The sequence below is a fragment of the Hyperolius riggenbachi genome, chromosome 9 (genome assembly GCF_040937935.1).
Source record: "Hyperolius riggenbachi isolate aHypRig1 chromosome 9, aHypRig1.pri, whole genome shotgun sequence".
In the NCBI taxonomy this organism is placed as follows: domain Eukaryota; kingdom Metazoa; phylum Chordata; class Amphibia; order Anura; family Hyperoliidae; genus Hyperolius; species Hyperolius riggenbachi.
This window is the reverse complement of record NC_090654.1, coordinates 272878969-272906341: the sequence shown is the minus strand read 5'-3', so window position 1 is coordinate 272906341 and position 27373 is coordinate 272878969. Positions and strand designations below refer to the sequence as shown.

Here is a 27373-nt window from a genome sequence, read left to right as displayed (position 1 = left end):
TATTATGAGCACAGGACCAATAAAGAGATGATAGTGTTGTTGAGGATGGGCCCCGATGCGGTCGCAACCTCTGCAACCCCTACTGCTATGCCTCAGATCTTCACTTCAGGTGTGCTTTCAAGCGCAGTTATACATTTCTCAGCACAGGTGTCTCCAGTGGAGCTACTGACCTGGGCAGCCGATATGGACGGGCGCCCCGTGGTATTTTCTCATGGGGTTGGTGGCTTTGGCTGCTGCATCCAGCTTGTCTTCAGGGATCGGCCGCATGGTGACCACCAGGTTGCAGGAGAATTTGCCCACCCCGTAGCAGGGAACAGAAGTCTACAGCAAGAGAAAAGGACCATGGTAACAAAGAGGCAGAGTCTGTTTCAAGAAAGAGTACTTATGTGTGGTTAAACTGTCCTTAAAGAAAACCTGAACTGAAAATTAAAAGTCAAAATAAGCATACACAAGTCATACTTACCTTCCATGTAGTCTACTCCTCAGCGTCTTTCTCCTCTCCCGCGTCCTGTTTGTTCACTGTGCTCAAGGGAATTTTCCGTCCTCCGTTTTGAAAATGGCCATTACCCAAAACAGCTTTCTGGTCAGCACACAGTTAAACTGTAACATCGCCCACTTGAGCCATAGGGAAACATGGACATTACCTGGTACATCAGTTTTCCTCTCAGCTATAACTGACAACAACTGATATTTTACTGACAGCAACTGATATATTTCAGATCTGACAAAATATTGTCAGAACTGGAAGGGATAATTGTCAGAAGAAAATTGTGAGCTTCTGAGAGGAAGTGATGGCAAGGTAACTATGCAATGTTCATTTGAAGTTACCTCATGTGTTTATTTTAAATATTTTTACTCAGTACAGGTTCTCTTTAAAGAGACTCTGTAACAACAAAAACCTCCCCTGGGGGGTACTCACCTCGGGTGGGGGAAGCCTCCGGATCCTAATGAGGCTTCCCACGCCGTCCTGCGTCCCTCGGGGGTCTCGCTGCAGCCCTCCGAACAGCCGGCGACAGAGCCAACTGTAGCTTCAATATTTACCTTTGCTGGCTCCAGCGGGGGCGCTGTGGCTGCTTTCGGCACGGAAATAGACGGAAATACCCGATCTCCGTCGGGTCCGCTCTACTGCGCAGGCGCCGGAAACTTGCGCCTGCGCAGTAGAGCGGACCCGACGGCGATCGGGTATTTCCGCCTACTTCGGAGCCGACAGCCGTCAGAGCGCCTGCGCAGGAGCCGGGAAGGTAAATATTGACGTCATCTTTCACGGAGGGCTGCAGCGAGACCCCTGAGGGACGGAGGATGGCGTGGGAAGCCTCATTAGGATCCGGAGGCTTCCCCCACCCGAGGTGAGTACCCCCCAGGGGACGTTTTGTCGGTACAGTTCCTCTTTAAAGAGAAACTCTGCCCAAGAATTGAACTTTATCCCAATCAGTAACTGTTACCTCCTTTCCCGTGAGAAATCTATTCCTTTTCTCAAACGGATCATCAGATGGCTCTGTTTGGCTGATTTCGTGGTGAAACCCCTCCCACAAGAAGCTCTGAGGACCATGGTACTCCTGGCAGTTTCCTGTTTGTGAACCTTGTTGCATTGTGGGAAATAGCTATTTACAGCTGTTTCCAACTGCCAAAAAAAGCATGCAGCAGCTACATCACCTGCTAACAGTAAAAATGTCACCATGTAATAAATATCAGAATGTAAATCAGGGTTTTAAAAGATTTTACAATGGGCAAACACTGACTAAATCATTTATACATAATTATCGTAAAAATGAAGCACTTTTTTTATTACATTATTTTCACTGGAGTTCCTCTTTAGAGGGAACCTTAAGTCTGCAAAAAAAAAATGACAATTACTCACCTGGGGCTTCCCTCAGCCCCCTGCAGCCGATCGGTGCCCTCGCCGTGTCTCGGAGATCCTCCAGTCCTTGCCGGCAACCACTTCCGGTTTGGCCGTCACCGGCAAACAGGCATGGGAACGCGAGTCCGATATACGGTAAGTGATAACTTATCATAAACGGATAAACAAGCTATTCTGTGCAACCACGCTAACAACACTTAACCTCCCTGGCGGTATGATTATTTCGGGATTTTAGGGCCTAAAAGTGGCACAATTTTTTTCACATGCTTTTAGACCATAAAAGCAGGAAAAAATGACACTGCTGTGAGATCTGCAGCAGCCCCTGCTCTTATTCACCTCCCTGGGATCCAGCGCTGCAATTTTACCTCCGTACTCCGGGTGGCACTGTATCCCTATAGTGAGATTGCCATCTGTCGTCATGACGATAAAAGGCGATCTCACTTAAGGGTTCGAGAGCCTCTGAGGACCGGAAGAGGAATGGCTGTCAGCGTCTGGGTCTCAGGGGAGGCGAGTAAGAAACATTGCCACGCTGCACTGCCTCCCTATACCTCCCAGTGGACACCCCAAGTCAGGCTCGGGGTTACCGCTCATGGCTTCTTTTTTCCACCCCAAGCGAGTGATTCTTCGCGTTCCCAGCCATAATATCGCTCCCTATGCTGCTATTGCGGCCTCCTTTTATTGTTCGGAGCCGATATTGTGGCTGGGAATGCGAAGAATCACTCGCGTTCCCATGCCTGTCGGGTCCTGACGGCGAAACCAGAAGTGGTCGCCGGCGAGGACGGGGGGATCTCCGAGACACGGCGAGGGCACCGATCGGCTGCAGGGGGCTGAGGGAAGCCCCAGGTGAGTAAATGTCATTTTTTTGGGCAGACTTAAGGTTCCCTTTAAATGAGGCTCTGATCAGTGATGGAGTATGTATGCCTAGGTGTAGCCCTGTTGTAAGATACTGGCATGTCAGTAAAGGTGGTTATATATTCCTCAGTTTCAGATGATAGAGCAAATTCAGCAAAAATTGTGTTAAATTTCGCTAGTTCAGCCCCCTAGCACTCAAGAATAACAATATGGTCCTTGGCTTAAAAAAAAAAGTTTGGACAACCCGTACTACATGGAGGTGGTAAAACTGACCAGTGACAAGCAAGTCAATCACTTTTTCCTGGTTTATGAGGGAAAAGTGGGTACCTCGGCTTGTACACGGGTTGGCTTATATGCGTATATAAGTATATACGGTATATATCAAACTTCTTTTCATTCCTTTAATAGTGGTAATTATTCTTATTATTATTTAGTATTTATATAACACTGAAATCTACCGCAGCGCTGTACCGACAGAGTATATTGTCCTGTCACTTAACTGTCCCTCAGAGGAGCTCACAATCTAATGCCTACCATAGTCGTATGTCTATGTATGTATCGTGTAGTGTGTGTATTGTAGTCTAGGGACAATTTAGGGGGGAGGGGGGCAATTCATTTATCTGTAAGTTTTTGGGATATGGGAGGAAACCAGGGTGTCTAGCGGAAACCCACACAGGCACAGGGAGGACATACAAACTCCATGCAGATAGTGCCCTGGCTGGGATTCGAACCAGAGACCGAGCGCTGCAAGGCAAGAGCACTAACCAACCACTACGCCACTGTGCTGCCCGGTGATACAACAGAACAAAACCAATAACGTTTCAGGCCAGTCGCCCTTTGTCAAGTGCACTAAAGAGAAGTTGGATATATAACCATTGTATGGGAATTTGTGCATGCTTGGACGTTGGAATGAGAGGCTATGTATCCATCCATACACACAGTGACAATCTGTGCGCCATGAGTAACCGGGAGATTTGTGTGACAGAGGTCGCCGCTCCACTTACCTTGTACATGCTGACGTTGCGCTTCTGCTCCACGTTCCTCACAGGGACCCCCAGTTTCCCCACCGCGTCCTCGAAGGAGAAGCTGCAGCCCAGGTAGAAGGTCACCATGTCTTTCAGTGGCTCCGAATAGCTGTCCAGGCTGCTGAGATTCCCTGCGAAGACGCCATGTTCATATTTGTGGTACTGGAGGCAGTCGGTCCTGCGGCAGAAAACAACAAACTACGAATAAGTCTAGCGGGAGCAACACTACAATAAAAACAACAAAACATTTGTAGCAACACTACAATAACAGCAACTAAACATTTATAAAGTGCTTTTATCCCGTAGCACCCAAAGAGCAAAAGCTCGTCTCAGACCAGTACATAGTTGCAGTTTAAGACGTGTTGGGAAAAAGTTAAGTTGGAGCTTTCTTGATTGTGTTTGGAAAGGCATTCCAAAGAGCAGGGGCAGCATGACAGCATAACTCTTCAGGGACAGTCACACAGCCACAGGGCACAAGTAGATTTGCCTACTTACTTAGTGACCAGCCGCTCATCCAGGAGGAAGTAGGGACCAAGAGAACACACAGGCGAAGAGAGCCTGGAAAGCCGACTCTTCCATGGACGCTGTGCACTGACAACTGGCAGTACCGCTACAGGACATCAGGTGTCATCACGCGGTGGTGACGTGATGATGACTTGACATCGGACGCAGGACGCCCAGGAGGAGTCAAGGAAGGTGATTGCACTTGTAATCTTTCTTCTTTCATTTGGCTGCACCGCACGTCACAAACTCCCTAGCGGTTATGTCCTTCTGCCAGCCCTTCTTCTACTTGCTGGTCTGCGCCTAGGGCGGTCGCCCTGCCCAAAAAACAGCCCTCTACGTACAATGTTGTTTGTACGACATTCTTGTTCTAAATGCGGACGTCATACATACTGTCTGTTTCGCTTGCGCAAACAGTATGTAAAAGAGTTGGTCGGTCTGCGGAAAAGACCTGTCTTTTCAACAACTTGTTGTGTCCACAGTCGTGTCGTGCACTTTGGCGTGTGTACAAGCCTTAACTCCCTTGGCAGTAACCCCAAGAAAGGCTTGGGGTGGAAAAAAGAAGCCATGAGCGGTAACCCCGAGCCTGACTTGGGGTGTCCACTGGGAGGTATAGGGAGGCAGTGCAGCGTGGCAATGTTTCTTACTCACCTCCCCTGAGATCCAGACGCTGACAGCCATTCTTCTTCCGGTCCTCAGAGGCTCTCGAACCCTTAAAGGGATACTGTAGGGGGGTCTGGGGAAAATGAGTTGAAGTTACCCGGGGCTTCTAATGGTCCCCCGCAGACACCCTGTGCCCGCGCAGCCACTCCCCAATGCTCCGGCCCCGCCTCTGGTTCACTTCTGGAATTTCAGACTTTAAAGACAGAAAACCACTGCGCCTGCGTTGCCGTGTCCTCGCTTCCCCCGAAGTGACCAGGAGCGCACAGCGCAGGCACAGACCATACTGGGCCTGCGCAGTATGCTCCTGGTGCCATCAGCGGAAGTGAGGACACGGCAACGCAGGCACAGTGGTTTTCAGACTTTAAAGTCTGAAATTCCAGAAGTGAACCAGAGGCGGGGCCGGAGCATTGGGGAGTGGCTGCGCGGGCACAGGATGTCTGTGGGGGACCATTAGAAGCCCCGGGTAACTTCAACTCATTTTCCCCCGACCCCCCTACAGTATCCCTTTAAGTGAGATCGCCTTTTATCGTAATGACGACAGATGGCAATCTCACTATAGGGATACAGTGTCACCCGGAGTACGGAGGTAAAATTGCAGCGCTCGATCCCAGGGAGATGAATGAGAGCAGGGGCTACTGCAGATCTCACTGCAGTGTTTTTTCCTGCTTTTATGGTCTAAAAGCAAGTGAAAAAAAATTGTGCCCCTTTTAGACCCTAAAATCCCGAAATAATCATACCGCCAGGGAGGTTAAGTGTTCTTAGCGTGGTTGCACAGAATAGCTTGTTTATCCGTTTATGATAAGTTATCACTTACCGTATATCGGAGTCGGCGCTCAGAGGCGGGCACCTCCATTCTCCGGGCGCGCTGCGGTATAGCAGGGGAAGGGGGCCGCTGTTGGCCTGGCAGAACTTCTCAAAGTCATCCGCTAGAGATTTGTGCAGGATCACCACGTTGGCCTGGTTATAGCCTGCAACACAGCATATCATAGCTACATAGTTATTTGTCCTGCAAGCTCACATACCTCAGATGACCCAGAGCAGTGCTGTCCAACTTCATGGGCAGGGGGTGTGTCTAGCACCGAATTTTTCATCTGGAGGGGGCAGAACATCAATGCCCTGGCTTTGAGGGGGCGGGGCCAAGAGCAAACAAAAGGTGGGCCTGCCAGGGGAGGGGGCCTGACACAAAAAATAGTCTGGGCAAGTGAGTGCGGCCTGGGGACCAACAGTTGGACAACCCCAATGCAGAGGAGGGCAGATGCTAGGTAAACACCATGCAATTTCTCGTTAGATCAATGGGTCAAACCAATAATTTAAGACATGTACAATCTGCTCCCAATCGATAACGAGATCGATTTTGTACAGTAGTGATCTTAAAAATTGATCTCATTATCAGTTGGGAGCAGATCGGACCTGTCGGAAATTATCGATTCGACCCATAGATATGAAGGGAAATTTCATGCTGTGTGCCTAGCATTAGAAGGCTTGGACCAATCAGCCCTAAAAGGGGAAAAAATACCTTCCCGACTCCAGATGGCAATCATAAAATACATCGCTGCACATTACAGGATTCAGCACTTATCTATAGGGTTTTCCCCAATATCTCACTACACTAAGGAACTCTTAAAGAGAGACTGAAGTCTCCCAAAATACCTGTTTTTCTTTAATATCATTGCCCTAACTGAAACGCTGCATCCCCGCGGCTGCACACTAACTAAATCACCCCAAACTCTCCGGGGCACATTGCGGGGAGTGCTTTTGTATAGAGGCAGAGCTTTTGGCTGTAGCTCTGCCTCAACACGCGTCCATCAGCGCGGATCGCCGCCTCTCCCCCGCCCCTCTGTCTTCTTTCACTGAGAGGGGCGGGGGAGAGGCGGAGATACGCGCTGATTGACGCGCATGGAGGCAGAGCTACAGCCCAAAGCTCTGCCTCCCGAGGCAGCAAAATCCACGACCAAGAAAGTCGTGGAATTTTGCCCGGCAGTTTGGGGTGATTTAGTTAGTGTTCAGTCACAGGGATGCAGCATTTCAGTTAGGGAAAGGATATGATTTTACAAGAAAAACCCACATTTTGAGAGACTTCAGAGTCTCTTTAATAACAATTACATTTACTCACGTTTATTGAAAAGCTTTCATTCATGTGCGACATCCTCCCCTTACTTCTGTATTAGAGATGACCAACAAGTAACTAATCATTTTATGCAACTTAGAAATGGACCAATCAAATTCAGCATCTCCTACATTACATAGGTCCATTTGCAAGGTGTATGAATCTGCACAACATTTGCTTTAAAGAGACTCTGTAACAAAATGTTCAGCCTTATTTCTTCTATCCTATAAGTTCCTATACATGTTCTAATGTGCTCTGGCTTACTGCAGCCTTTTCTAGTTGCACATTCTCTGTAATAAATCTAATCTTCTTGTCTTTGTCAAGCTTTGGTGGCCCAGAGAGGAATGGGCTGCTCTGCTGTGATAGGGAGAAGTTATGCATGCCTCCTCCGCGCCCCCTGCAGGCTCTGTGTGTGCTTTGTTTATCCTTCACAGGCAGGTCTCTGCTCTCAGTTTTCTGAGTTTGTGAGGCTGAGGGGGGAAGGAGCTGCTGCCTGTCACATGCTAATCCCAGACTGGAGTGCAGATAATTCACAATGTAATAAAAATTGTAGTACACTGTAACATGATATTGAGATATATATATATATATATATATATATATATATATACACATATATATATATATATATATATACATATATATATATATATATATATATATACATATATATATATATATATATATATATAGAGATATATATATATATATATATATATATATATATATATATATATATATATATATATATATATACATATACATATATATATATATATATACATATATATATATATACATATACATATATATATATATACATATACATACATATATATATATATATATATATATATATATATATATATATATATATATATATATATATATATATATATATATACACTCAAACATCACTTCCTGGTTAGCGGCCAAGTTTTTTGTTTGTAAACACTGCCTAAAACTGGCGATTAAAAGCCAGGATCACGGCGGGAAGTGGCGGGAACGACAAAGAGGGATCCAGGAGATCACAGGGACTCGATTGGTATGTTTTTTATTGTACAAATCGGACAGTACAGATTCTCTTTAACTCAGAATTATGGTATTGTATTAGAATCGCTTTGGCCATAAATAATATTCATACAAATGGGGCAAAGTGCATGTGGTGCTGTTCTGACTATCGCTGGGTGTATTTGGGGAAAGTATCCACATCAAATGTAAGTGTTCTCCCTGCAGGAAGAATTTCAGACTTACTTCTGGCCTCTGGTTGGACAACTGAAGTAAGAGCGATATGGAGGCTGCCATATTTATTTTCTTTTAAACAATGCAGATTGCCTGGCTTTTCTGTAGAACCTGTGCCTCTAATACGTTTAGCTATAGACCTTAAACAAGCATGCAGATCAGATTTTTCTGACTGGATAAGCTGCATGCATGTTTCAGGTGTGTGATTCAGACACTGATGAAGCCAAAAAGATCAGCAGGGCTGCCAGGCAACTGGTATTGTTTAAAAGGAAATAAATATGTCAGCCTCCATATACTTCTAACTTTAGTTGTCCTTTAAAGGACACCTAAACTGTGAGGGATATGGAGGCTGTCATATTTATTTCCCTTTTAAACAATACCAGTTGCCTGGCTATGCTGCTGATTAAACTGGCTGCAGCAATGTCTGAATCGCACACCTGAAACAAGCATGCAGCTAATCCAGTCAGAAACATCTGACCTGCATGCTTGTTCATGGGCTATGGCTAAAAGCATTGGAGGCAGAGGATCAGCAGGACAGCCAGGCAATCTGCATTGTTTAAAATGAAATAAATATGGCAGCCTCCATATCCCACTTCAGATGTGCTTTAAAAATAATGCACAAACACGCCAACACACATCACATGAACACGCGTGTGCAGAGACATACCGATTGCCTCCATGATCACATGTTCTTGGTACGAGTGGACAGAAACATGCTGAGCTTCTGCACACTGATCTCCAGCTCTGAGTCTGGTAATTATTCACCAGCAGACAGTGATTGGAATTTGGACCCCGCCAGGACACCGTCCTCATCATGGCCCTATGCAGATCTCAGCCATCCAATACACAGACCGATCCACACACACGCCAATAAAGCTTTGGATACACACACAAATAACCCAATACCAATACAAACATTGGTGATCCTATCGGGTGATAGTCTATAAAGGCTTTCCTGTCCTCAATGTATTCTTCAAGTTGTTTATGCCAGATTATTTTGGCCAGCTGCTTTTGTCTTCCTCTGTCCAAAGATTCTACTCTGCCTCCCCTCCTTCTTTACAGGTCAGGATTAAGGATGGCCAATCAGATGCAAATGATTCCGCATTGAAACAGAATCCTCCTACTCCTAAAATTACTTTTTTATGTATCCTAGGGCTTTATTTTATACTAGGGTCTGTTTCTCGCCGATGCCCGCCGCATGTTACTGCGCGTGCGTGCGCGCCCGCTGCGTACCCGCCGCACACCCGGCTGCCCGCTCACACGTCCGCCCGGCTCCCTGGCCCAGTCCTCCTGTCTTTGTGAGGCCGGGTCCATGCTGCGCACATGCGCAGTAGTAAAAAGCACAGACCAAGCTACACAGGGACAGCGTGATGCAGGGTCACAGGGGTTTTATCATAGAGGATTTACATTTACAATATTTTACTGTCTCTAATCAGTGGCAACCTATCAAGTGTCCCAGAGTTAGAAAAAGGTCAATAGTTCATGTATGTTATCTCTCCCTGCTCTCCGAAGTTGTATTCTGCCAGGAAAACCTTTATGGCTGTAATTTGCTTATCAGTCATGTTTACTATATTCCCAACAAGGTACCGACAAGACAGAAGCTGTCACTCCCATGCCTAGAAATTAACTCTTTCAGGCAGGAAAATAAAACAAGTAAAACAGCCTAGTTATTAATATGATTTGCATGCATAATTTGCATATTTCTGCCTTAGCTTGAAATTATGTACGCTTTACTGACAATCCATTGCTAGGCGTACGAGAGGAATCGGCGCCATAGACTTGTATTGCTTATCCTGCTCCTGCACAAATTCCCATTGATTTTAAATACTATTCCCCCTCCAGGCCGCCATGGATGGTGGGGAATGAAATAATTCGGCTTCCAGCAATTGTTGGAGGCCGAATTACAGTGTTTGACGGCGCTGAAGTTACTCACTGCTGCGCCCAAGTCTCCTGCGCTGGAATGGAAGTATTCAATTGCTAGGCCTACTGAATTAACAGTGGTGGCACCTCCTCCACCACTAGAAGCTCCACCCCTTCGTCTAATTTCCAGCCTTGTTTGGATAGGCAGGAAAACACCCTTCACAGCTGGCCAGATCAAGAACACTCTCTAGGAGGTAGATGTATGTGTGTCAAAGTCAACAATCAAGAGAAGACTTCACCAGAGTGAATACAGAGGGTTCACTACAAGATGTAAACCATTGGTGAGCCTCAAAAACAGGAAGGCCAGATTAGTTTGCCAAATGACATCTAAAAAAGCCTTCACAGTTCTGGAACAACATCCTATGGACAGATGAGACCAAGATCAGCTTGTACCAGAGTGATGGGAAGAGAAGAGTATGGAGAAGGAAAGGAACTGCTCATGATCCTAAGCATACCACCATCAGTGAAGCATGGTGGTGGTAGTGTCATGGTGTGGGCATGTATGGCTGCCAATGGAAGGGTTCTCTTGTATTTATTGATAATGTGACTGCTGCCAAAAGCAGCAAGATGAATTCAGAAGTGTTTCGGGCAATATTATCTGCTCATATTCAGCCAAATGCTTCAGAACTCATTGGATAGCGCTTCACAGTGCAGATGGTCAATGACCCAAAGCATACCGCAAAAGCAACCAGAGAGTTTTTAAAGGGAAAGAAGTGGAATGTTATGCAATGTCACACTCACTTGACCTGAATCCAATTGAGCGTGCATTTCACTTGCTGAAGACAAGACTGAAGGGAATATGCTTCAAGAACAAGCAGGACCTGAAGACAATTACAGTAAAGGCCTGGCAGAGGCTCCAGGGCTGTGGAGTCGATACAAAAATCCACCAACTCCAACTCCTTAGGTTAAGATTCCACCGACTCCGACTCCTCTAATTTGCATATTACAATCGTATTGACTGAAAGTATGTAACATGAAACATCTCTTAACTGCCAACGCTTAGGAATTGTAAAATACAACTGAAGTGAGAGGGATATGGAGGCTGCCATATTTATTCCCTTTTAAACAATACCAGTTACCTGGCTAGCCAGGTGATCTTCTGCCTCTAATACTTTTAGTCATAGACTAAAACTAGTCCTTGGTAAGAGTACTTGTAGAAGACAGGAATAAAGAACATCTATCAGGCCCTAGGCAATGTGACTGTGGGTATATGCAAGAGTGATGTGCAGGTACTCTGCAGGGGAATGAGGAGATTCTTCCTCTATTAGGCCTGGAACCCACTACAAAATGCTATCGCTAATCGCAATCGCTAGCGTTTTGTATGAGCGTTTTGTAAGCGATTTCATGAAGGTTTTTGAGAGCGATTTTAAAAAGTGTAAGGTTTTTGCCAGCGATTGTGTAGCGATTACCGTTTTTAATTCTGATTGGTCCTTTCAATTAATTTTCATTTTGTTACAGTGTGCAGTAATGTAAAAACGCTTGCAAAATTGCTCTGTGTAGGTTTTGATGAGCGATTATGCCAGCGTTTATATACTTTACATTGCAGAAACGCTAACGCTAAACACGAAAACAGCTGTATGTCCTGCGTTTTGCGATTTGGTAATCGCAATCGCTCCAGTGGAATTTGGCCCATCCATTAACGTTAGCTGAGCGTTTAGGGAAATCGCTAGCGGTTTGAATCGCTCCCTAAACGCTCAGAAAATCGCTCTAGTGGGTTCCTGCCCTTACACATTTTTCATGCACAATCTGAACATCTATCAGGCCCTAGGCAATGTAAGTGTGGGTACATGTAAGAATGATGTGCAGGTACTCTGCAGGGGAACAAGGAGATTCTTCCTCTATTACACATTCTTCATGCACAATCTGAACCAGGTTTATGGGTGATAGACAACACCTCTGTGTTCAATGTGCACAACATTCTCAGTGGATTCCCTGCAGCTCTGTGGGGAGTGCATATGTAGAGTATAGTACTACTGTGTAACAAAGTAAACATGAGACAGATGAAATTAAAGTTTTATACAGACCTGGGGCTTCCTCCAGCCGCCTTCAGGATAATCAGTCCCTCGCTGTCCTCCTCCACCACCTGGATCTTCTACTATGAGTCCAGGTACTTTAAGCCAGTCGGATGTAGTGCGCATGCACACACTCCGCTGCTGGGAGTGTACTAAACCTGTGCAGCATTATTGCGCAGGTGCAGAACGCTCCTGGCTGTGGGAGCGACACGCAGCCTGATTGCGCTGACTGGCTGAATTACCGGGACTTATAGCAGAAGATCCAGGTGGCGGAGGAGAACAGCGACTGGTTTAGCCTGAAGGGGGCTGGAGGAAGCCCCAGGTATGTATAAAACGTTTCTTTTTATCCTTCTCAGGTACCTTTTTACTCCTAGTCATCAAACCAAATTTTAACAACATATCAAATTATTTGATTTCATGAGCAAAGGGAGTGCATACATTTGCATAAACCAGCATCAACGCAGAATAATTATCTCATTGACCATCTCTATTAGTGACATGGCTACACATCAGGCTTTATTCTTACAGCAAAGATGTTATATATATATATATATATATATTTATTACAGACCTAAAGTTTGGACACACCTTCTCATTCAAAGAGTTTTCTTTCGTTTCAGGACTATGAACATTGTAGATTCACACTGAAGGCATCCAAACTATGAATTAACACATGTGGAAGTATAGTACATAACCAAAAAGTGTGAAACAACTGAAAATCTGTCATATTCTAGGTTCTTCAAAGTAGCCACCTTTTGCTTTGATTACTGCTTTGCACACTCTTGGCATTCTCTTGATGAGCTTCAAGAGGTAGTCACCTGAAATGGTCCTCCAACAGTCTTGAAGGAGTTCCCAGAGATGCTTAGCACTTGTTGGCCCTTTTGCCTTCACTCTGCGGTCCAGCTCACCTCAAACCATCTCAATTGGGTTCAGGCCTGGTGACTGTGGAGGCCAGGTCATCTGGCGCAGCACCCAATCACTCTCCTTCCTGGTCAAATAGCCCTTACACAGCGTGGAGGTGTGTTTGGGGTCATTGTCCTGTTGAAAAATAAATGATGGTCCAAATAAACGCAAACCGGATGGAATAGCATGCCGCAGCAAGATGCTGTGGTAGCCATGCTGGTTCAGTATGCCTTCAATATTGAATAAATCCCCAACAGGGTCACCAGCAAAGCACCCCCACACCATCACACCTCCTCCATGCTTCACGGTGGGAACCAGGCATGTAGAGACCATCCGTTCACCTTTTCTGCGTCGCACAAAGACACGGTGGTTGGAACCAAAAATCTCAAATTTGGACTCATCAGACCAAAGCACAGATTTCCACTGGTCTAATGTCCATTCCTTGTGTTCTTTAGCCCAAACAAGTCTCTTCTGCTTGTTGCCTGTCCTTAGCTGTGGTTTCCTAGCAGATATTCCACCATGAAGGCCTGATTCACACAGTCTCCTCTTAACAGTTGTTCTAGAGAGGTGTCTGCTGCTAGAACTCTGTGTGGCATTGACCTGGTCTCTAATCTGAGCTGCTGTTAACCTGCGATTTCTGAGGCTGGTGACTCGGATGAACTTATCCTCCACAGCAGATGTGACTCTTGGTCTTCCTTTCCTGGGGTCGGTCCGCATGTGAGACAGTTTCTTTGTAGTGTTTGATGGTTTTTGAGACTGCACTTGGGGACACTTTCAAAGTTTTCACAATTTTTCGGACTGACTGACCTTCATTTCTTAAAGTAATGATGGCCACTCGTTTTTCTTTACTTTTTTCTGCTTTTTTCTTGCCATAATACAAATTCTAACAGTCTATTCAGTAGGACTATCAGCTGTGTATCCACCTGACTTCTCCACAACGCAACTGATGGTCCCAACCACATTTATAAGGCAAGAAATCCCACTTATTAAACCTGACAGGGCACACCTGTGAAGTGACTACCTCTTGAAGCTCATCAAGAGAATGCCAAGAGTTTATGATGACCATTATCTGAGAAGTAGAACATTTTATCATATTTTCTATTTTACCGTAATTACAGTTTAAATTCATTAGGAGTCGAAGTTGGAGCATTTTCTCCCGATACCAACTCCAGGTATCCAAAAATTGCCCTGACTCCGACTCCTCGACTCCGACTCCACAGCCCTGGGCAGAGCATCACCAGGGATGAAACCCAGCATCTGGTGATGTCTGTATGTTCCAGACTTCAGGCTGTAATCGACTGAAAAAGATTTCCAACCAAGTATTAAAAAGTGTACGTTTGATTTATGATTATTATTCTGTCCCATTACTTTTGCTCGCTTAACAAGTGGGAGGCACGTATGCAAACTGTTGTAATTCCCACACCGTTCACCTGTTCTGGATGTAAATACCCTCAAATTAAAGCTGACAGTCTGCAGTTAAAGCACATCATGTTTGCTTCATTTTAAATCCACTGTGGTTGAGTATAGAGCCAAGAATTGTAGAATTGTGTAGATGTCCCAATATGGACCTGACTGTATATTGCATTTTCTCCTGGTGGACACAAAGCACCAGAGCTGGAGCCGCTAGGACGCCCTCAGTAGGCAGTAGCAGTGTGCTGGAGACTTGCTCAGGGTCTCCTTACTGAAAAGGTGCTAGTTTACTGAACAGGAAGAGATCAAATTCAAACCCTGATCTACTGTGTCAAAGGCAGAGCCCTTAAAGGGAACCCGAGGTGAGAGGGATATGGAGGCTTCCATATTTATTTCCTTGTAAACAATGCCAGTTTCCTGGCAGCCCTGTTTATCTTCTGGCATAGTGTCTAAGTCAAAACCCTGGAACAAGCATATTGTGTATGCAGTAAAACCTGAGTCAGAGTACATGATCTGCCGCATGCTTTTTCAGGGTCTATGGCGAAAAGTATTAGAGACACAGGATCAGGAGGACTGCCAGGTAACCGGTATTGTTTAAAAGGAAATAAATATGGCAGCCTCCATTCCCCTCTCACATCGGGTTCCCTTTAACCATTACCCTATTCAACCCCTAGTGGATGCCTCTGTAACCTCCCCCTCTGCACACAGATGAGCATAAAGCCAGGCATTCATATCTGCTGGTTTGGTTTCCATAATCATGTCTATTCACTCTAGTGCTCTATAAGTGATACCTGCGGACAGCCCGGAAGTGTTGCGGACGCTAATCTTGTTGTGTCGGATGAATCCCCGGACCGCGGCTGGGAGGAGATTCCGTAGGGCGTGCAGACAAACCATGTCAGATGAGGACTCCTGGGGAACAAATCATCAGCTTGTCACAATATCATAATATTTCATTAGTCAATAGACATGAGGCAGCCAGTATATAAGTCAGGTGACCCCCGGGCCCATATGCAATTAGCTTTTTCTTCTGAGTTTTCTCTTAGGAGAGAATGTTCATCTTCTATGTAAGGCACACATACCAGAAACACTAGCGTAGCGTAAAACGCTGCATTTTATGCAGCAATGTTAGTCTATAGGACGCAGAAGACGCTGCGTTTGTACAGTATGTGTTTCGCAAACACTAGTAGTGTTGCATATTATGCAGGTTGGCTGCCAAACGCACATAATGAAAGTCTATGGGAACGTATTTGCGTAGGGTTTTACATGCGTTTTTTAATGTGTTTTTGATTAAAAACAAAGATCTCTGATGTGTTTCCGCTTCCTGTTGCCTTCCTAATGATTTGCATAAATGTATTTAAAAAACGCATACAAAACGCATATGCATTTTACATTAGCAAACCACAAACACATTAAAATGCACGAAAAACGCATTAAAAACTCATCTGCGTAAAAAAAAAAAAAAAAGCACAAAACGCACCAAAAACACAAAAGAAAATCGCCAAAGCACCATCCTAAAACGCTACTTTTTAACGCTATGTCATATGTGAACCCAGCCTTTAATACCTTTTCAGCACTTTGCAATTGAGAAAGTACCAAAAAGAACTATCAAAACTATTTTGAGTATTCTCTTGCTTTCTGGTGGGTTAAAAGGTGAAAATATCACTCAGAAGAAAACTCAGGAAAAAAAGTGAATTGCATATGGGCCCTGGCCTGAGCACACAGCCCTTTTTCTTCTTTAGTTTTAGAAACCAAGAAGGAGTGATTGACTCGCGTATAAGCCCCCTCCCTAGTATAGCCCCCTCCACATTAGCCAGATGTGCCCCTAGTACAGTGGTAGGGAACCTTGGCTCTCCAGCTGTGATAAAACTATAAATCCCAGCATGCATTTGCCTTTATTAATCATAAATGTGGCTGACAGACTCCTGCAATGCATTGTAGGACTTGTAGTTCCTAAACAGCTGGAGAGCCAAGGTTCCCTGCCCTAGTAGAAGTCATCCCCCCTCCCCATAGCCAGATGTGCCCCAAGGATGATACAGCTGTGCCTCAAGATGCCACTAGATGGTGTCATAGATATGAGACACAGTGATTGTCAGAATCCCTGATCATTGCACCACTGACACGTTGCTTACACGCTCCGCTCCACAAGCCAGGGGACACAGGTAGTCTTGAGCAGCGCACTCTGCACACCATGTTGCAGGGGATGGAGGGCACAGACAGAGCAGGGAGCCAGCTGGCAAGAGCAGGATCACTAGTACAAGATCCTAAAGCTCTTCTGCCAGTAACAAAACCTGCTCCACCATCCGTTGTGCTCCACTGACTCGTATCAAAACTGATTTTTTTGTGCTGAAAAATTTGGCTTATACATGAGTATAAAAGTTTTTCAAAAAAGACCCTGTAGTTTTTCAGAAAATACATTTTAAAAAGTTCAAAGTAAGGATGTTTTTTACGATTAATACAATTATATTTTGCTGTGGTACAATTCAATATATACTAATTTATGAATCAGAGTGTAATTGGTTTATAACTAAACATTAGATTGCGACCCCTTGAAGAATAGCGAGAGATGTGATTGGGTCTGTGTTTTTTGTAAAAGACCTGCAAAACCAGTTGTATAAATATGGGAAATACCATATATATATATATATATATATATATATATATATATATATATATATATATATATATATATATATATATATATATATATATATATATATATATATATATATATATATATATATATATATATATATACACACACACACACACATACACACACACACACACACACACACAAAGTAACCCACGAGTACCTGACCCTGCATCGGGTTGGGTACGCGTGGATTACCCAAAATGCGGGTTCGGGTACCCGTTTTCATTTTAATTGGGTTGCATGTCAGCCGCGGGTAGCTGGTCTGTAGGTGCGGGTCGGGTGCAGGTACCAAATTCACCAGAAAGCGGGTTGTGGGTCGGGTGCGGGTCTGAAAGATTAGGCCCCGCAGGCCTCTAAATATATATATATATATATATATATATATAAAAATTTTTACAGTTACACACACACACACACACCACTACATATTCCCTCTCCTCTCCCCGTCGATCTCTGCCATTTTTTTTATCTTGGCCCTATTCACAAGTCATTGATGTAAACTCTGGGGACCAGTGGCATAGCCAAGGAGCTACGGGCCCCGATGCAAGTTTTAGATGCCCCCCCAAGCACTCTATACATAATTATACAGCACACTAAAACCTGCCAAGGACAACACAGTGTCAGAAGGGGATGGGGAATAGTGTGTTAAGGATTACTACTGTTCAAAGCACCTATAGAAGTGATTATTACCAACACAGGACCAATAGAGAGCTAATACTGTGATAAAGGGTGGACCCTTCGGGGGCCCCTCTGGCCCAAGGGCCCCGAAGCGGTCGCTACCTCTGCACCCCCTATTGCTACGCCACTGCTGGGGACCGATCACTGGGCAGGGAGAGGGGAAACGTCTGACAACAGATAAAACTCAAAAGTGAACTTGGAAAGTTGCTTTATAGTGACTGCTCTATACAGAAAAAATATTTGCTGGCGGGAATAGAACCCCTGAAATACTGTCCCTCCCTCCCCCCACATACCTGAGATAGCGATTGCACAGATACGTCCATAGCAGCCGCAGGATCTGCCGCCATCACGGCTTACTATCCCACACAACGGCAGATTACCAGAACCAGCTCACTTACAGGCAGCAATTGCTAACCAGCTGGTTAAACTATTATACATGAATCTTGAACTCTGTTTATGAATGTCTCACTGCGGTATACAAGGTCACTCATGGAAAGAAAATGTTAAGGAAAAGATAGTGTAATAATATAAATAAAAATAATAAGTAATATAAAGCGTTACTTGCAGCACACATGCCGGTAACACACACACACACACACACACACACACACACACACACACACACACACACACATCACACACCTACACACACACCTACACACCACACACATCACACACCTACACACACCTACACACACACACACACACCTACACACACACCTACACACACACACACACGCGCGCACCCCCCCCACACACACCACACACACCACACACCTACACACACACACACCTACACACACACCTACACACACACACACACACCTACACCTACACACACACACACACACACGCGCACCCCCCCCCCCCCCACACACACACACACACACACACCACACACCTACACACACACACCCACACACACACCTACACACACACACACACACACACACACACACACACACACACACACACCTACACACCTACACACACACCTACACACACACCTACACACACACCTACACACACACACTTTTGTGAGAAGCTGTAGTAAACTACTTGGCCGGGTCCCTAAAAGTTTACAGTAATGGAGATTTTAGGGGCCGAGGTTTATATCTTTCCTGAGCAGAAGTGTTGGACCTTTAGCAGTGAATTCACCCTCTCCAGAGCTGGGACAAGGTCCTCCAGCACCCAAGGCTGAGACACCAAAGTGCACCCCTCCATCCCTCCCACCCCAGCTGTCACACACTGATTGCTATTAGACTAAGAGGCTCCCCAGGCCCAGGGCCCCCAACACCTTAATATCTAGTTATCTGGCTTGCAGCCACTAGGACGTGCTCTATAGACAGTAGCAGCCAGAGCCGGCACAAGGTCCTCCAGCACCCAAGGCTGAGACACCAAAGTGCACCCCTCCATCCCTCCCACCCCAGCCGTCACACACTGGTCAATTTCAGCCATAGATCGATTCTATGGAATAGATCAGAAATTTATTCTATCAAATCTATCGATCGATTTGCAGCCGATTTCGATCGATTTGATCTATCTGACAGGATGGAAAATCTAGGTCGATCTGCTGCTGGCACCAGATCGATGGCCCATAGAGTTGCATTGGATGTAATGGTCCAATAATGCATTTAGATTGATTTCCAATAGATTTCATTCTGAAATTTATTGGAAATCTGTTCCTAGTGTGTGCCACACATCAGATAGATCCCTGATTCGATTTGACAGGCATCTAACAGAAATCTATCTGATGGTCAAATCTGCTGAAAATCTATAACTGTATGGCCACCTTAAAGGGAACCTAAACTGAGAGGGAGATGGAGGTTTCCTTTTAAACAATACCAGTTGCCTGGCAGCCCTGCTGATCTCTTTGGCTGCAGTAGTGTCTGAATCACACCAGAAACAAGCATGCAGCTAATCTTGTCAGATCCGACAATGTCAGAAACACCTGATCTGCTGCATGCTTGTTCAGGGGCTTTGGCTGAAAGAGGCAGAGGATCAGCAGGGCTGCCAAGCAACTGGTGTTGCTTAACAGGGAATAAATATGGCAGCCTCCACATACCTCTAGCTTCAGGTGCCAGAATTGTGATTTATTGGCTATGGGATCATCCCCTTAGTTGTGTGGGGATCCATTTGTTCTTGAAGTACTAGGTTCTGCCACCTTCCTTTTTAACATGCATGCTAGAAGCACCCAAGGCAGAATCACTAGTGTTGCAGAGAAAAGAAAAGAGCAGGGCTGTGGAGTCGGAGTCGTGGTTTCAGAAACTGGGGAGTCGGAGTCAGGAGTCGGATGTCACATGATTTTTGTACAAAATCCACGGCCCTGTTAAGTATTAGACTAAGGAGTCGGAGTCGAGGAGTCGGAGTCTGAGCAATTTTGAGTACCCGGAGTTGGAGTCGGAGTCATGGTTTCAGAAACTGAGGAGTCGGAGTCTAGAGATTTTTGTACCGACTCCACAGCCCTGGAAAAAAGTGTTTTCTTTTCATAATGAAAGTCTTTGGGATGCACATAATATATTTCAATGGAGACGTAGTATTCGTTTAACATGCGTTTTTGATGCGTGGTTTATAAAATGATACTGTATTTTACTCCACTGAAAAAAAAGGGAAAATATTGAAAGAATGTAAATGCACCAAAACGCAACACAAACATCAAAAAATGCAAAAACGCACAATGCAAAAACCTCATGGTTTTCTGCTCAGCTTAGTGTGCTCCTAGCCACAATATAATAGACTAGGCGACCTAAGCCCATTTAAAAACCGCCAAAACATTACAGCGCGCATAAACGTTCATCCGCCGCATGTGCCCACACAAACGGCCGAACCGCCCGCCCCCTGACTCGTCCTGCGTCCTGTCCCAATGGCTGACATGCACAATAGGGCAAAAGCACTGACACAGGGACATGGGACGCAGAGACACTTGTATATTATTATATAGGATGTTCCTCCTTTTCTGTTTTTATTAATTATAACGACTTCAAAAGTATCTACAAGCTTTTACTTTTTTAAATGTTTAAAGTGGACCTGAACTCTTGCACTGGACAGAAAGAAAACATGGAGAAATGCACCCTGTATGTATTTAGAGAGTAGCGGCTGTCAAATTCCCCATCATCTTCATGAAAGCAGGAAGTAGACACGCTGCTGATTTATTGCAGGATTTGGATCAGCTGTAACAAATAAATGTTTTTCTTTGAAAGTTATTATGCGGTTGCTTATCTTTTAGAGCAGAGAGGAAGTTTGTTAAAAGTCAATCTAACCAAAGTACAGTCAAAAATGTGCGGAGGTAATTTTCTAGGAGTTCCTCTTTTTAAGAGCCAAGCAACTTGATCAGTGGTCAGCTTTGTCTTGCCTTCTGTTTTCAGAGCTGCAGAAGCTTCTATCCATCTCTGCCCTGCATGCCAACATAGGCCTAGTGCACACCAGAGCGGTTCTGCTGCGGATCCGCTTGTGGCTGCGGATGTGGAAACGCTTGGGTAATGTATCTCAATGGGGTGGTGCACACCAGAGCGGGAGGCGTTTTGCTGAAACGCATACTCCCGGGCTGCAGCAGATTTTGGATTGCAGAGGCGTTTCTGCCTCAATGTTAAAGAGAATCTGTATTGTTAAAATCGCACAAAAGTAAACATACCAGTGCGTTAGGGGACATCTCCTATTACCCTCTGTCACAATTTCGCCGCTCCTCGCCGCATTAAAAGTGGTTAAAAACAGTTTTAAAAAGTTTGTTTATAAACAAACAAAATGGCCACCAAAACAGGAAGTAGGTTGATGTACAGTATGTCCACACATAGAAAATACATCCATACACCAGCAGGCTGTATACACCCTTCCTTTTGAATCTCAAGAGATCATTTGTGTGTTTCTTTCCCCCTGCAGCTATCTTCCACTGAAGTGTCAGACTGTTTCTTCCTGCAGAGTGCAGACAGCTCTGCCTGTATGTAATTCCTCAGTATGTGAAAGCCCAGCCAGCTCAGAGGACGATTTATCCAGCTTGTAAAAGATAAGAGAGAAGAGAGAAGCTGCCGTAATCTAAATAATACACAGGCAGTGTGCAGAGAGGGCCTGGAGGGGGGAGATGCATCACAGAACCACAACACTGAAGAACTTGGCAGCCTTCCAGACACAGGCTGACAAGTCTGACAAGAGAGAGATAAGTTGATTTATTACAGAGATGGTGATAGTAGAACGTGCTGCAGTAAGCCAGAACACATTAGAATAGCTTTTGGAACTTGTAGGATGATAAAAAACAGGATGCAATTTTTGTTACGGAGTCTCTTTAAGTATAGGAAAAACGCAAACGGCTCTGAGAAATGGCAGTTCAGAGCGGTTTTGCCAGCGTTTTTGTTACAGAAGCTGTTCAGTAACATCTTTACTGTAACAATATATGAAATCTACTACACCAAAACCTCCACACAAAACCGCAAAATGCTAGCTGAAACGCTACAGAAAAAGAAGAAAAAGCGTTTCAAAATCTGCTAGCATTTTGCGGATCTGCTAGCGGGTTTTGGTGTGCACATTGGCCATGCCTGGCCAGACACAAGGCTGCAGATGTAGGCAATAGCAGACCAGAGAAGTGTGTGCAGCAACCTTTGTAACCCCATACTGATAACTGACTTCTAATGCCTCCAACAAGCATAAAGATATAGCAGCTATAGGAGGCGGCATGTCAGGAGGCCGTCACACCAGGGGATGGGGAAGCTGAGTGCAACACCCAGGAAATGTGTCCTGAGCTATGCAGGGAAATGTTATATACCCGTCCTAACCCATTGGGTTTGTGTCATTTTAAAGGACAACTGAAGTGAGAAGAATATGGAGGCGGCCAGGTATCTTTCCATTTAAACAATACCAGTTGCCCGGCAGCCCTGCTGGTCTATTTGGCTGCAGTAGTGTCTGAATCACACACACCAGAAACAAGCATGCAGCTAAGCTTGTCAGATCTGACAATAATGTCAGAAACACCTGATCTGCTGCATGCTTGTTCAGGGGCTATGGCTAAAAGTATCAGAAGCAGAGAATCAACAGGACAGCCAGGTAACTGGTATTGTTTAACTTCTTGCCGATCGCTCCACGCCAACTGGCGTGAAATCCTGGCGTATTCCCGTTTAAACCCCCAGCGGCGATCGCCGCTAGAAGACTGTTAGGTGGCAAAAATACCGTCTATTTACATTATACAGTGCTGCGACCTATGGGAGCAATGTACTGGGGACCACCATGTGACACGGGTGTCCCCCTGGGAGGAACAGGAGCGATCGGCTGTCATAGGCTGATGCCTATGACAGCTGATCGCAGTGATTGGCTGGTGGCGGGTGGGAGGGCTAGGGATATATATATATATATATATATATATATATATATATATATATATATATATATATATATAAAAACAGGGCAGCAGCGATCAGAGCCCACCAACAGAATCTCTGTTGGTGGGCAGAAAAGGGGGGGGGATCACTTGTGTGCTGAGATGTATGGCCCAGTAGCAAGCCCTTACAGCTGCAGTGGCCTAATTTGTAAAAAAAAAAAAAAAAAAAAACCTGGGCACTAGAGGCGGTAAACCCCGTGGTCCTTAAGTGATTAAAAGGAAATAAATATGGCAGCCTCCTTATCACTCTCATTACAGTTGTCCTTTAACCTCCTTAGCGGTAACCCCGTGCTGGACACGGGGTAAGCCGCCGGAGGGTGCCGCTCAGGCCCTGCTGGGCCGATTTTCATAATTTTTTTTTTTTGCTGGACGCAGCTAGCACTTTGCTAGCTGCGCCAGCACTCTGATCGCCGCCGGCCCCCGCCCGATCGCCGCTATCTGATGCGGCGCGCGGCCCCCCCAGACCCTGTGCGCTGCATGGCCAATCAGTGCCAGGCAGCGCCGAGGGGTTGTTCGGGACTCCCAATGACGTCCCGACGTCGCTGACGTCATCCCGCCCCGTCGCCATTCTTTGAACGGGATTTCCTGATCGCCTATCGCCGGAGCTGGGGGGATGCCGCTGAGCAGCGGCTATCATGTAGCGAGCCCTGGGCTCGCTACATGATTTAAAAAAAAAAAACTGCTGCGCTGCCCCCTGGCGGAATTTTTCATACCGCCAGGGGGGTTAATGCTTTCTGATAAACAGGTGACTGTCTGTGATTAACTTTAAAGAAATCCTGCTCATAATCTGTGAGTTCTAACATTCTTGCAGTGCAGAGCATAGTGGAAAACACATATGCGTTCTGCCTAGTGCAGTGATTTGCAAACTTGGCTCTCCAGCTGTTAAGGAACTACAAGTCCCACAATGCATTTGCCTTTTTGAATCATGATTGTGGCTGTCAGACTCCTGCAATGCATTGTGGGACTTGAAGTTTCTTGACAGCTGGAGAGCCAAGTTTGCAGATCACTGGCCTAGTGTGTTCCTACCCTAAAGAGGAGCCCGGATCTTCTGGAGGGTCCTGGCGAGCGGCTGCAGGAGTGAGGAGGAGTCAGGAACCCTTTACAGGATCCAGTGACTTCCCTCTACATGGGTAAGTTATATCTTTATGAGCCAAGCTTTTCATTTTAAAAAACTGATAATATGAGACTCTGCTCAATATTAACCCTCCTGGCGGTTTGTCAAAATCCGCCAGGGGGCAGCAAATACGTTTTTTTAAAAAAATATATATTTTTTTTCATGTAGCGAGACGAGGTCTCGCTACATGATAGCCGCTGCTCAGCGGCATCCCCCCAGCCCCTCTGCGGCTGCGGCGACGCGTATAGCGGCGGCGATTGGGCACTGCACGCAGCTAGCAAAGTGCTAGCTGCGTGCAGAAAAAAAAAATTATGCAAATCGGCCCAGCGGGGCCTGAGCGGTGCCTCCCGGCGGCATAGCCCGAGCTCAGCACGGGTTTACCGCCAGGGAGGTTAAAAATGCTCTATTTACCATTCATGCTACAATTCATTATCTCATAACTTTATGTTCAGTTCAGGCTTTCGTTAAAGCAAACCTTTAAAGAGTACCTGTAAGAAAAATGCCCCCGGGGGATACTTACCTCGGGAGGGGGAAGCCTCTGGACCCTAATGAGGCTTCCTCCGTCCTCCGGTGTCCCGGCAATCTAGCGCTGTCTCCATCTATCAGCAGCAGACAGCAATATTTACCTTTATGATCCAGTGCAGGTGCGGTATCATCTTCCCCCTGGGCTTTAGCCGGAAATAGCCCAGCCCAATAGGGTCCGCTCTACTGCACAGGCACAGAACAGCGAGCCCAATCAGGCTCGACTATTTCCGTCTGAGCTCAAAGGGAAGATGGTATTACGCCTGCACTGGAACGCAAAGGTAAATATTTCCGTCTGCTGTGGGCACCACTCCGCCTGCGCGCACATTTTCAGGGGGTTGCCAGCGCTGGATCGGGGCTACACAGGAGGACAGGGGTAATCTCATCAGGATCCAGAGGCTTTACCCTCCCCAGGCAAGTACCGCATAGGGGAACTTTTTTTCCTTACAGATTCTCTTTGCAGAAAACAAATAATACTTCAGTTGAGGGAAGCCTTCTCTAAAGCTAAGTACTCACGGGGGGACAATTGTAGCTGTCGCTGCACACGGGAGCGTGTGCGCGACAGTTCGGCGACAGCTCGTCGCCAAGTCCCTCTGCATCCACACGGCAGCAGAGGGATTAGCGATGCGGCGGAAGCTGTCGCCGAGGTTCCTCCCCCCCGCCGGAAGCTCCGTGTGCTGTGTGTGGGTAGCTGTCGCTAGCCCGCATAGACATGCGGGACAAGCGACAGTTCCGGCGAGGTTGCGGCGACGGGTGTAGCCGGCGATTGAACATGTCAATCGCCTGGCGACAGCTCCGACGGGCGACGGTTCGGGGCGTGCGCGTCATACACACGGGCGAACTGTCGCCGCAACATGCGCGTGCCACGCGGTTGCGGCGACGGCCGTCCCCCGTGAGTATGGACCTTGATACTCCTCCACCCCACTGCTGCTTTGTATGAGCGAGGTCACATTGCGCAGGTGCCAGTAGGGCATGCAGCTGCACAGTAGCACGGGACCACTCATGCATTGGAGGAATAGCTGTGCAGGAGCAACTCTGTAATACAGCACCTGCACAGTGTGGCCACATGCATACACGGGGGAGATCAGCTACAAAAACATACTGGACAAGGCTAGGTTATATTTAGAGGGTCCCAACGCTGGATCGGTGGAGGCGGGGGGGGGGGGGGGGATTCTCTGGACTATCCAGGTTTCCCACTACTGAGCAAAAGTAGAGAAAAAAGATCGCTCCATAGTTTTTATAACAAAGTGCGCAAATAAAAATTCACTTACTAGATGTAAGATGAATGCAGACATGTAGTTAGGCAAACAGCCTTAAAATCCTTCCTAGGTGGGTGCACCCTCAAGCTGCCGTGGCCATCGGGGTTGAGTGGATCCGGTGGTAACTGACCCTGGAATCCCCACCAGGGAGTAAACGTGTGCTGGTGGCGTTATTACACGTTTCGGGCATTCCACGCCTTCATCAGATAACCTGATGAAGGCGTGGAACGCCGAAACGCTCAGTGAGTAACGTCGGAGCCGAGATTGCTTAAAAACATAATAATTCGGCCTCCAGCAATCGCTGGAAGCCGAATCATTTCATTCCCCCTCTATCCATGGCGGCCTGGAGGGGGTATAGTAATTAAATCGGCCCGGACTTGTGCAGAAACAGGATCAGCCCTATACCGGCTGTATCCTGCGCCCAAGTCTACCGGAGCCGATTTCAAATGTACTCCAGCCGGGCTACTAAGGAGCAGCTAAAGTGTGACCGCCAGCAGCAACCCTTGGTTACCGTCCTAGCAGCGCAAGATTGCACGTCTTTTCCTGTTTACCACCACTAAGGTAACCTTTGCTGAAATTTCGCCACAGGTACACTTTAAGCTCATTAACATCTGCTGTAATAAATACATTATTGTATCAGAGAAGTTACTGGAACAAAAACTTTCAAGGGCAAAACTCCACTGGAAGGACAAAGTGTCACATAACTGGAATAATACACCTTTAGCAACAAATGTGTTAGTATTTAGCTACAGCCATGATATATTTATGGCTGGGGGGCTTTAGAACCATCTTAGGACTTCTCCAGCTGCTGGGAGGATTATTAGTCTAATAAAATGACAGCAAGGCATGCTGAGGCTTATAGTTCCCCAGCACCCGCTGAATCATAACCTGCTTGTCTGCACAATGATAAAACCCACATAAAGTAAAAGGGTGACACGATCGCTCACCTCCCAGCATGCCAGAAAACCCTCAATCACAACAGTCACCGGAGGGAAACGGAGACTAGGAGGAAAGGTTCCCGGGTAAGAGGAGTTCTGCTTACCACAGCTACATCTTGTGGACAAATAACAGAACTACATGATGCGAAGATTCTTTCACCAGGTCACGGTGTATAAAAAGATAATTCGATTAAACGCCATTTCTGAGTACGTTTTATTAGATCTATGGAGAAGCTACCCTCTAACAGTACTGGTACCCTAGCCTTAAAGGAGTTTTCCTGTATATTTTAAAAAGATAAAACTGACACTTACCTGGGGCTTCTATCGGCCCCTTGCAGCTGTAATGTCCTGCGC

The 27373-nt window shown here is 46.0% G+C and overlaps 1 protein-coding gene across 2 annotated transcripts in view; it reads right to left on the bottom strand.

The window, feature by feature from the left end:
- Positions 1-27094, bottom strand: part of DGLUCY (D-glutamate cyclase) — a 168288-nt gene extending 141194 nt beyond the window's left edge. For both annotated transcript variants that reach the window (XM_068254588.1, XM_068254587.1), the window contains exons 1-5: positions 27029-27094; positions 15285-15402; positions 5714-5867; positions 3715-3913; positions 171-321 (exon numbers count right to left, since the gene is read on the bottom strand). In XM_068254588.1, the coding sequence (XP_068110689.1) occupies positions 171-321; positions 3715-3913; positions 5714-5867; positions 15285-15387 (607 nt within the window). In that variant the 5' untranslated portion in view covers positions 15388-15402; positions 27029-27094. The remainder of the gene's footprint in view (positions 1-170; positions 322-3714; positions 3914-5713; positions 5868-15284; positions 15403-27028) is intronic.
- Between the last annotated feature and the right edge of the window lie 279 nt (positions 27095-27373).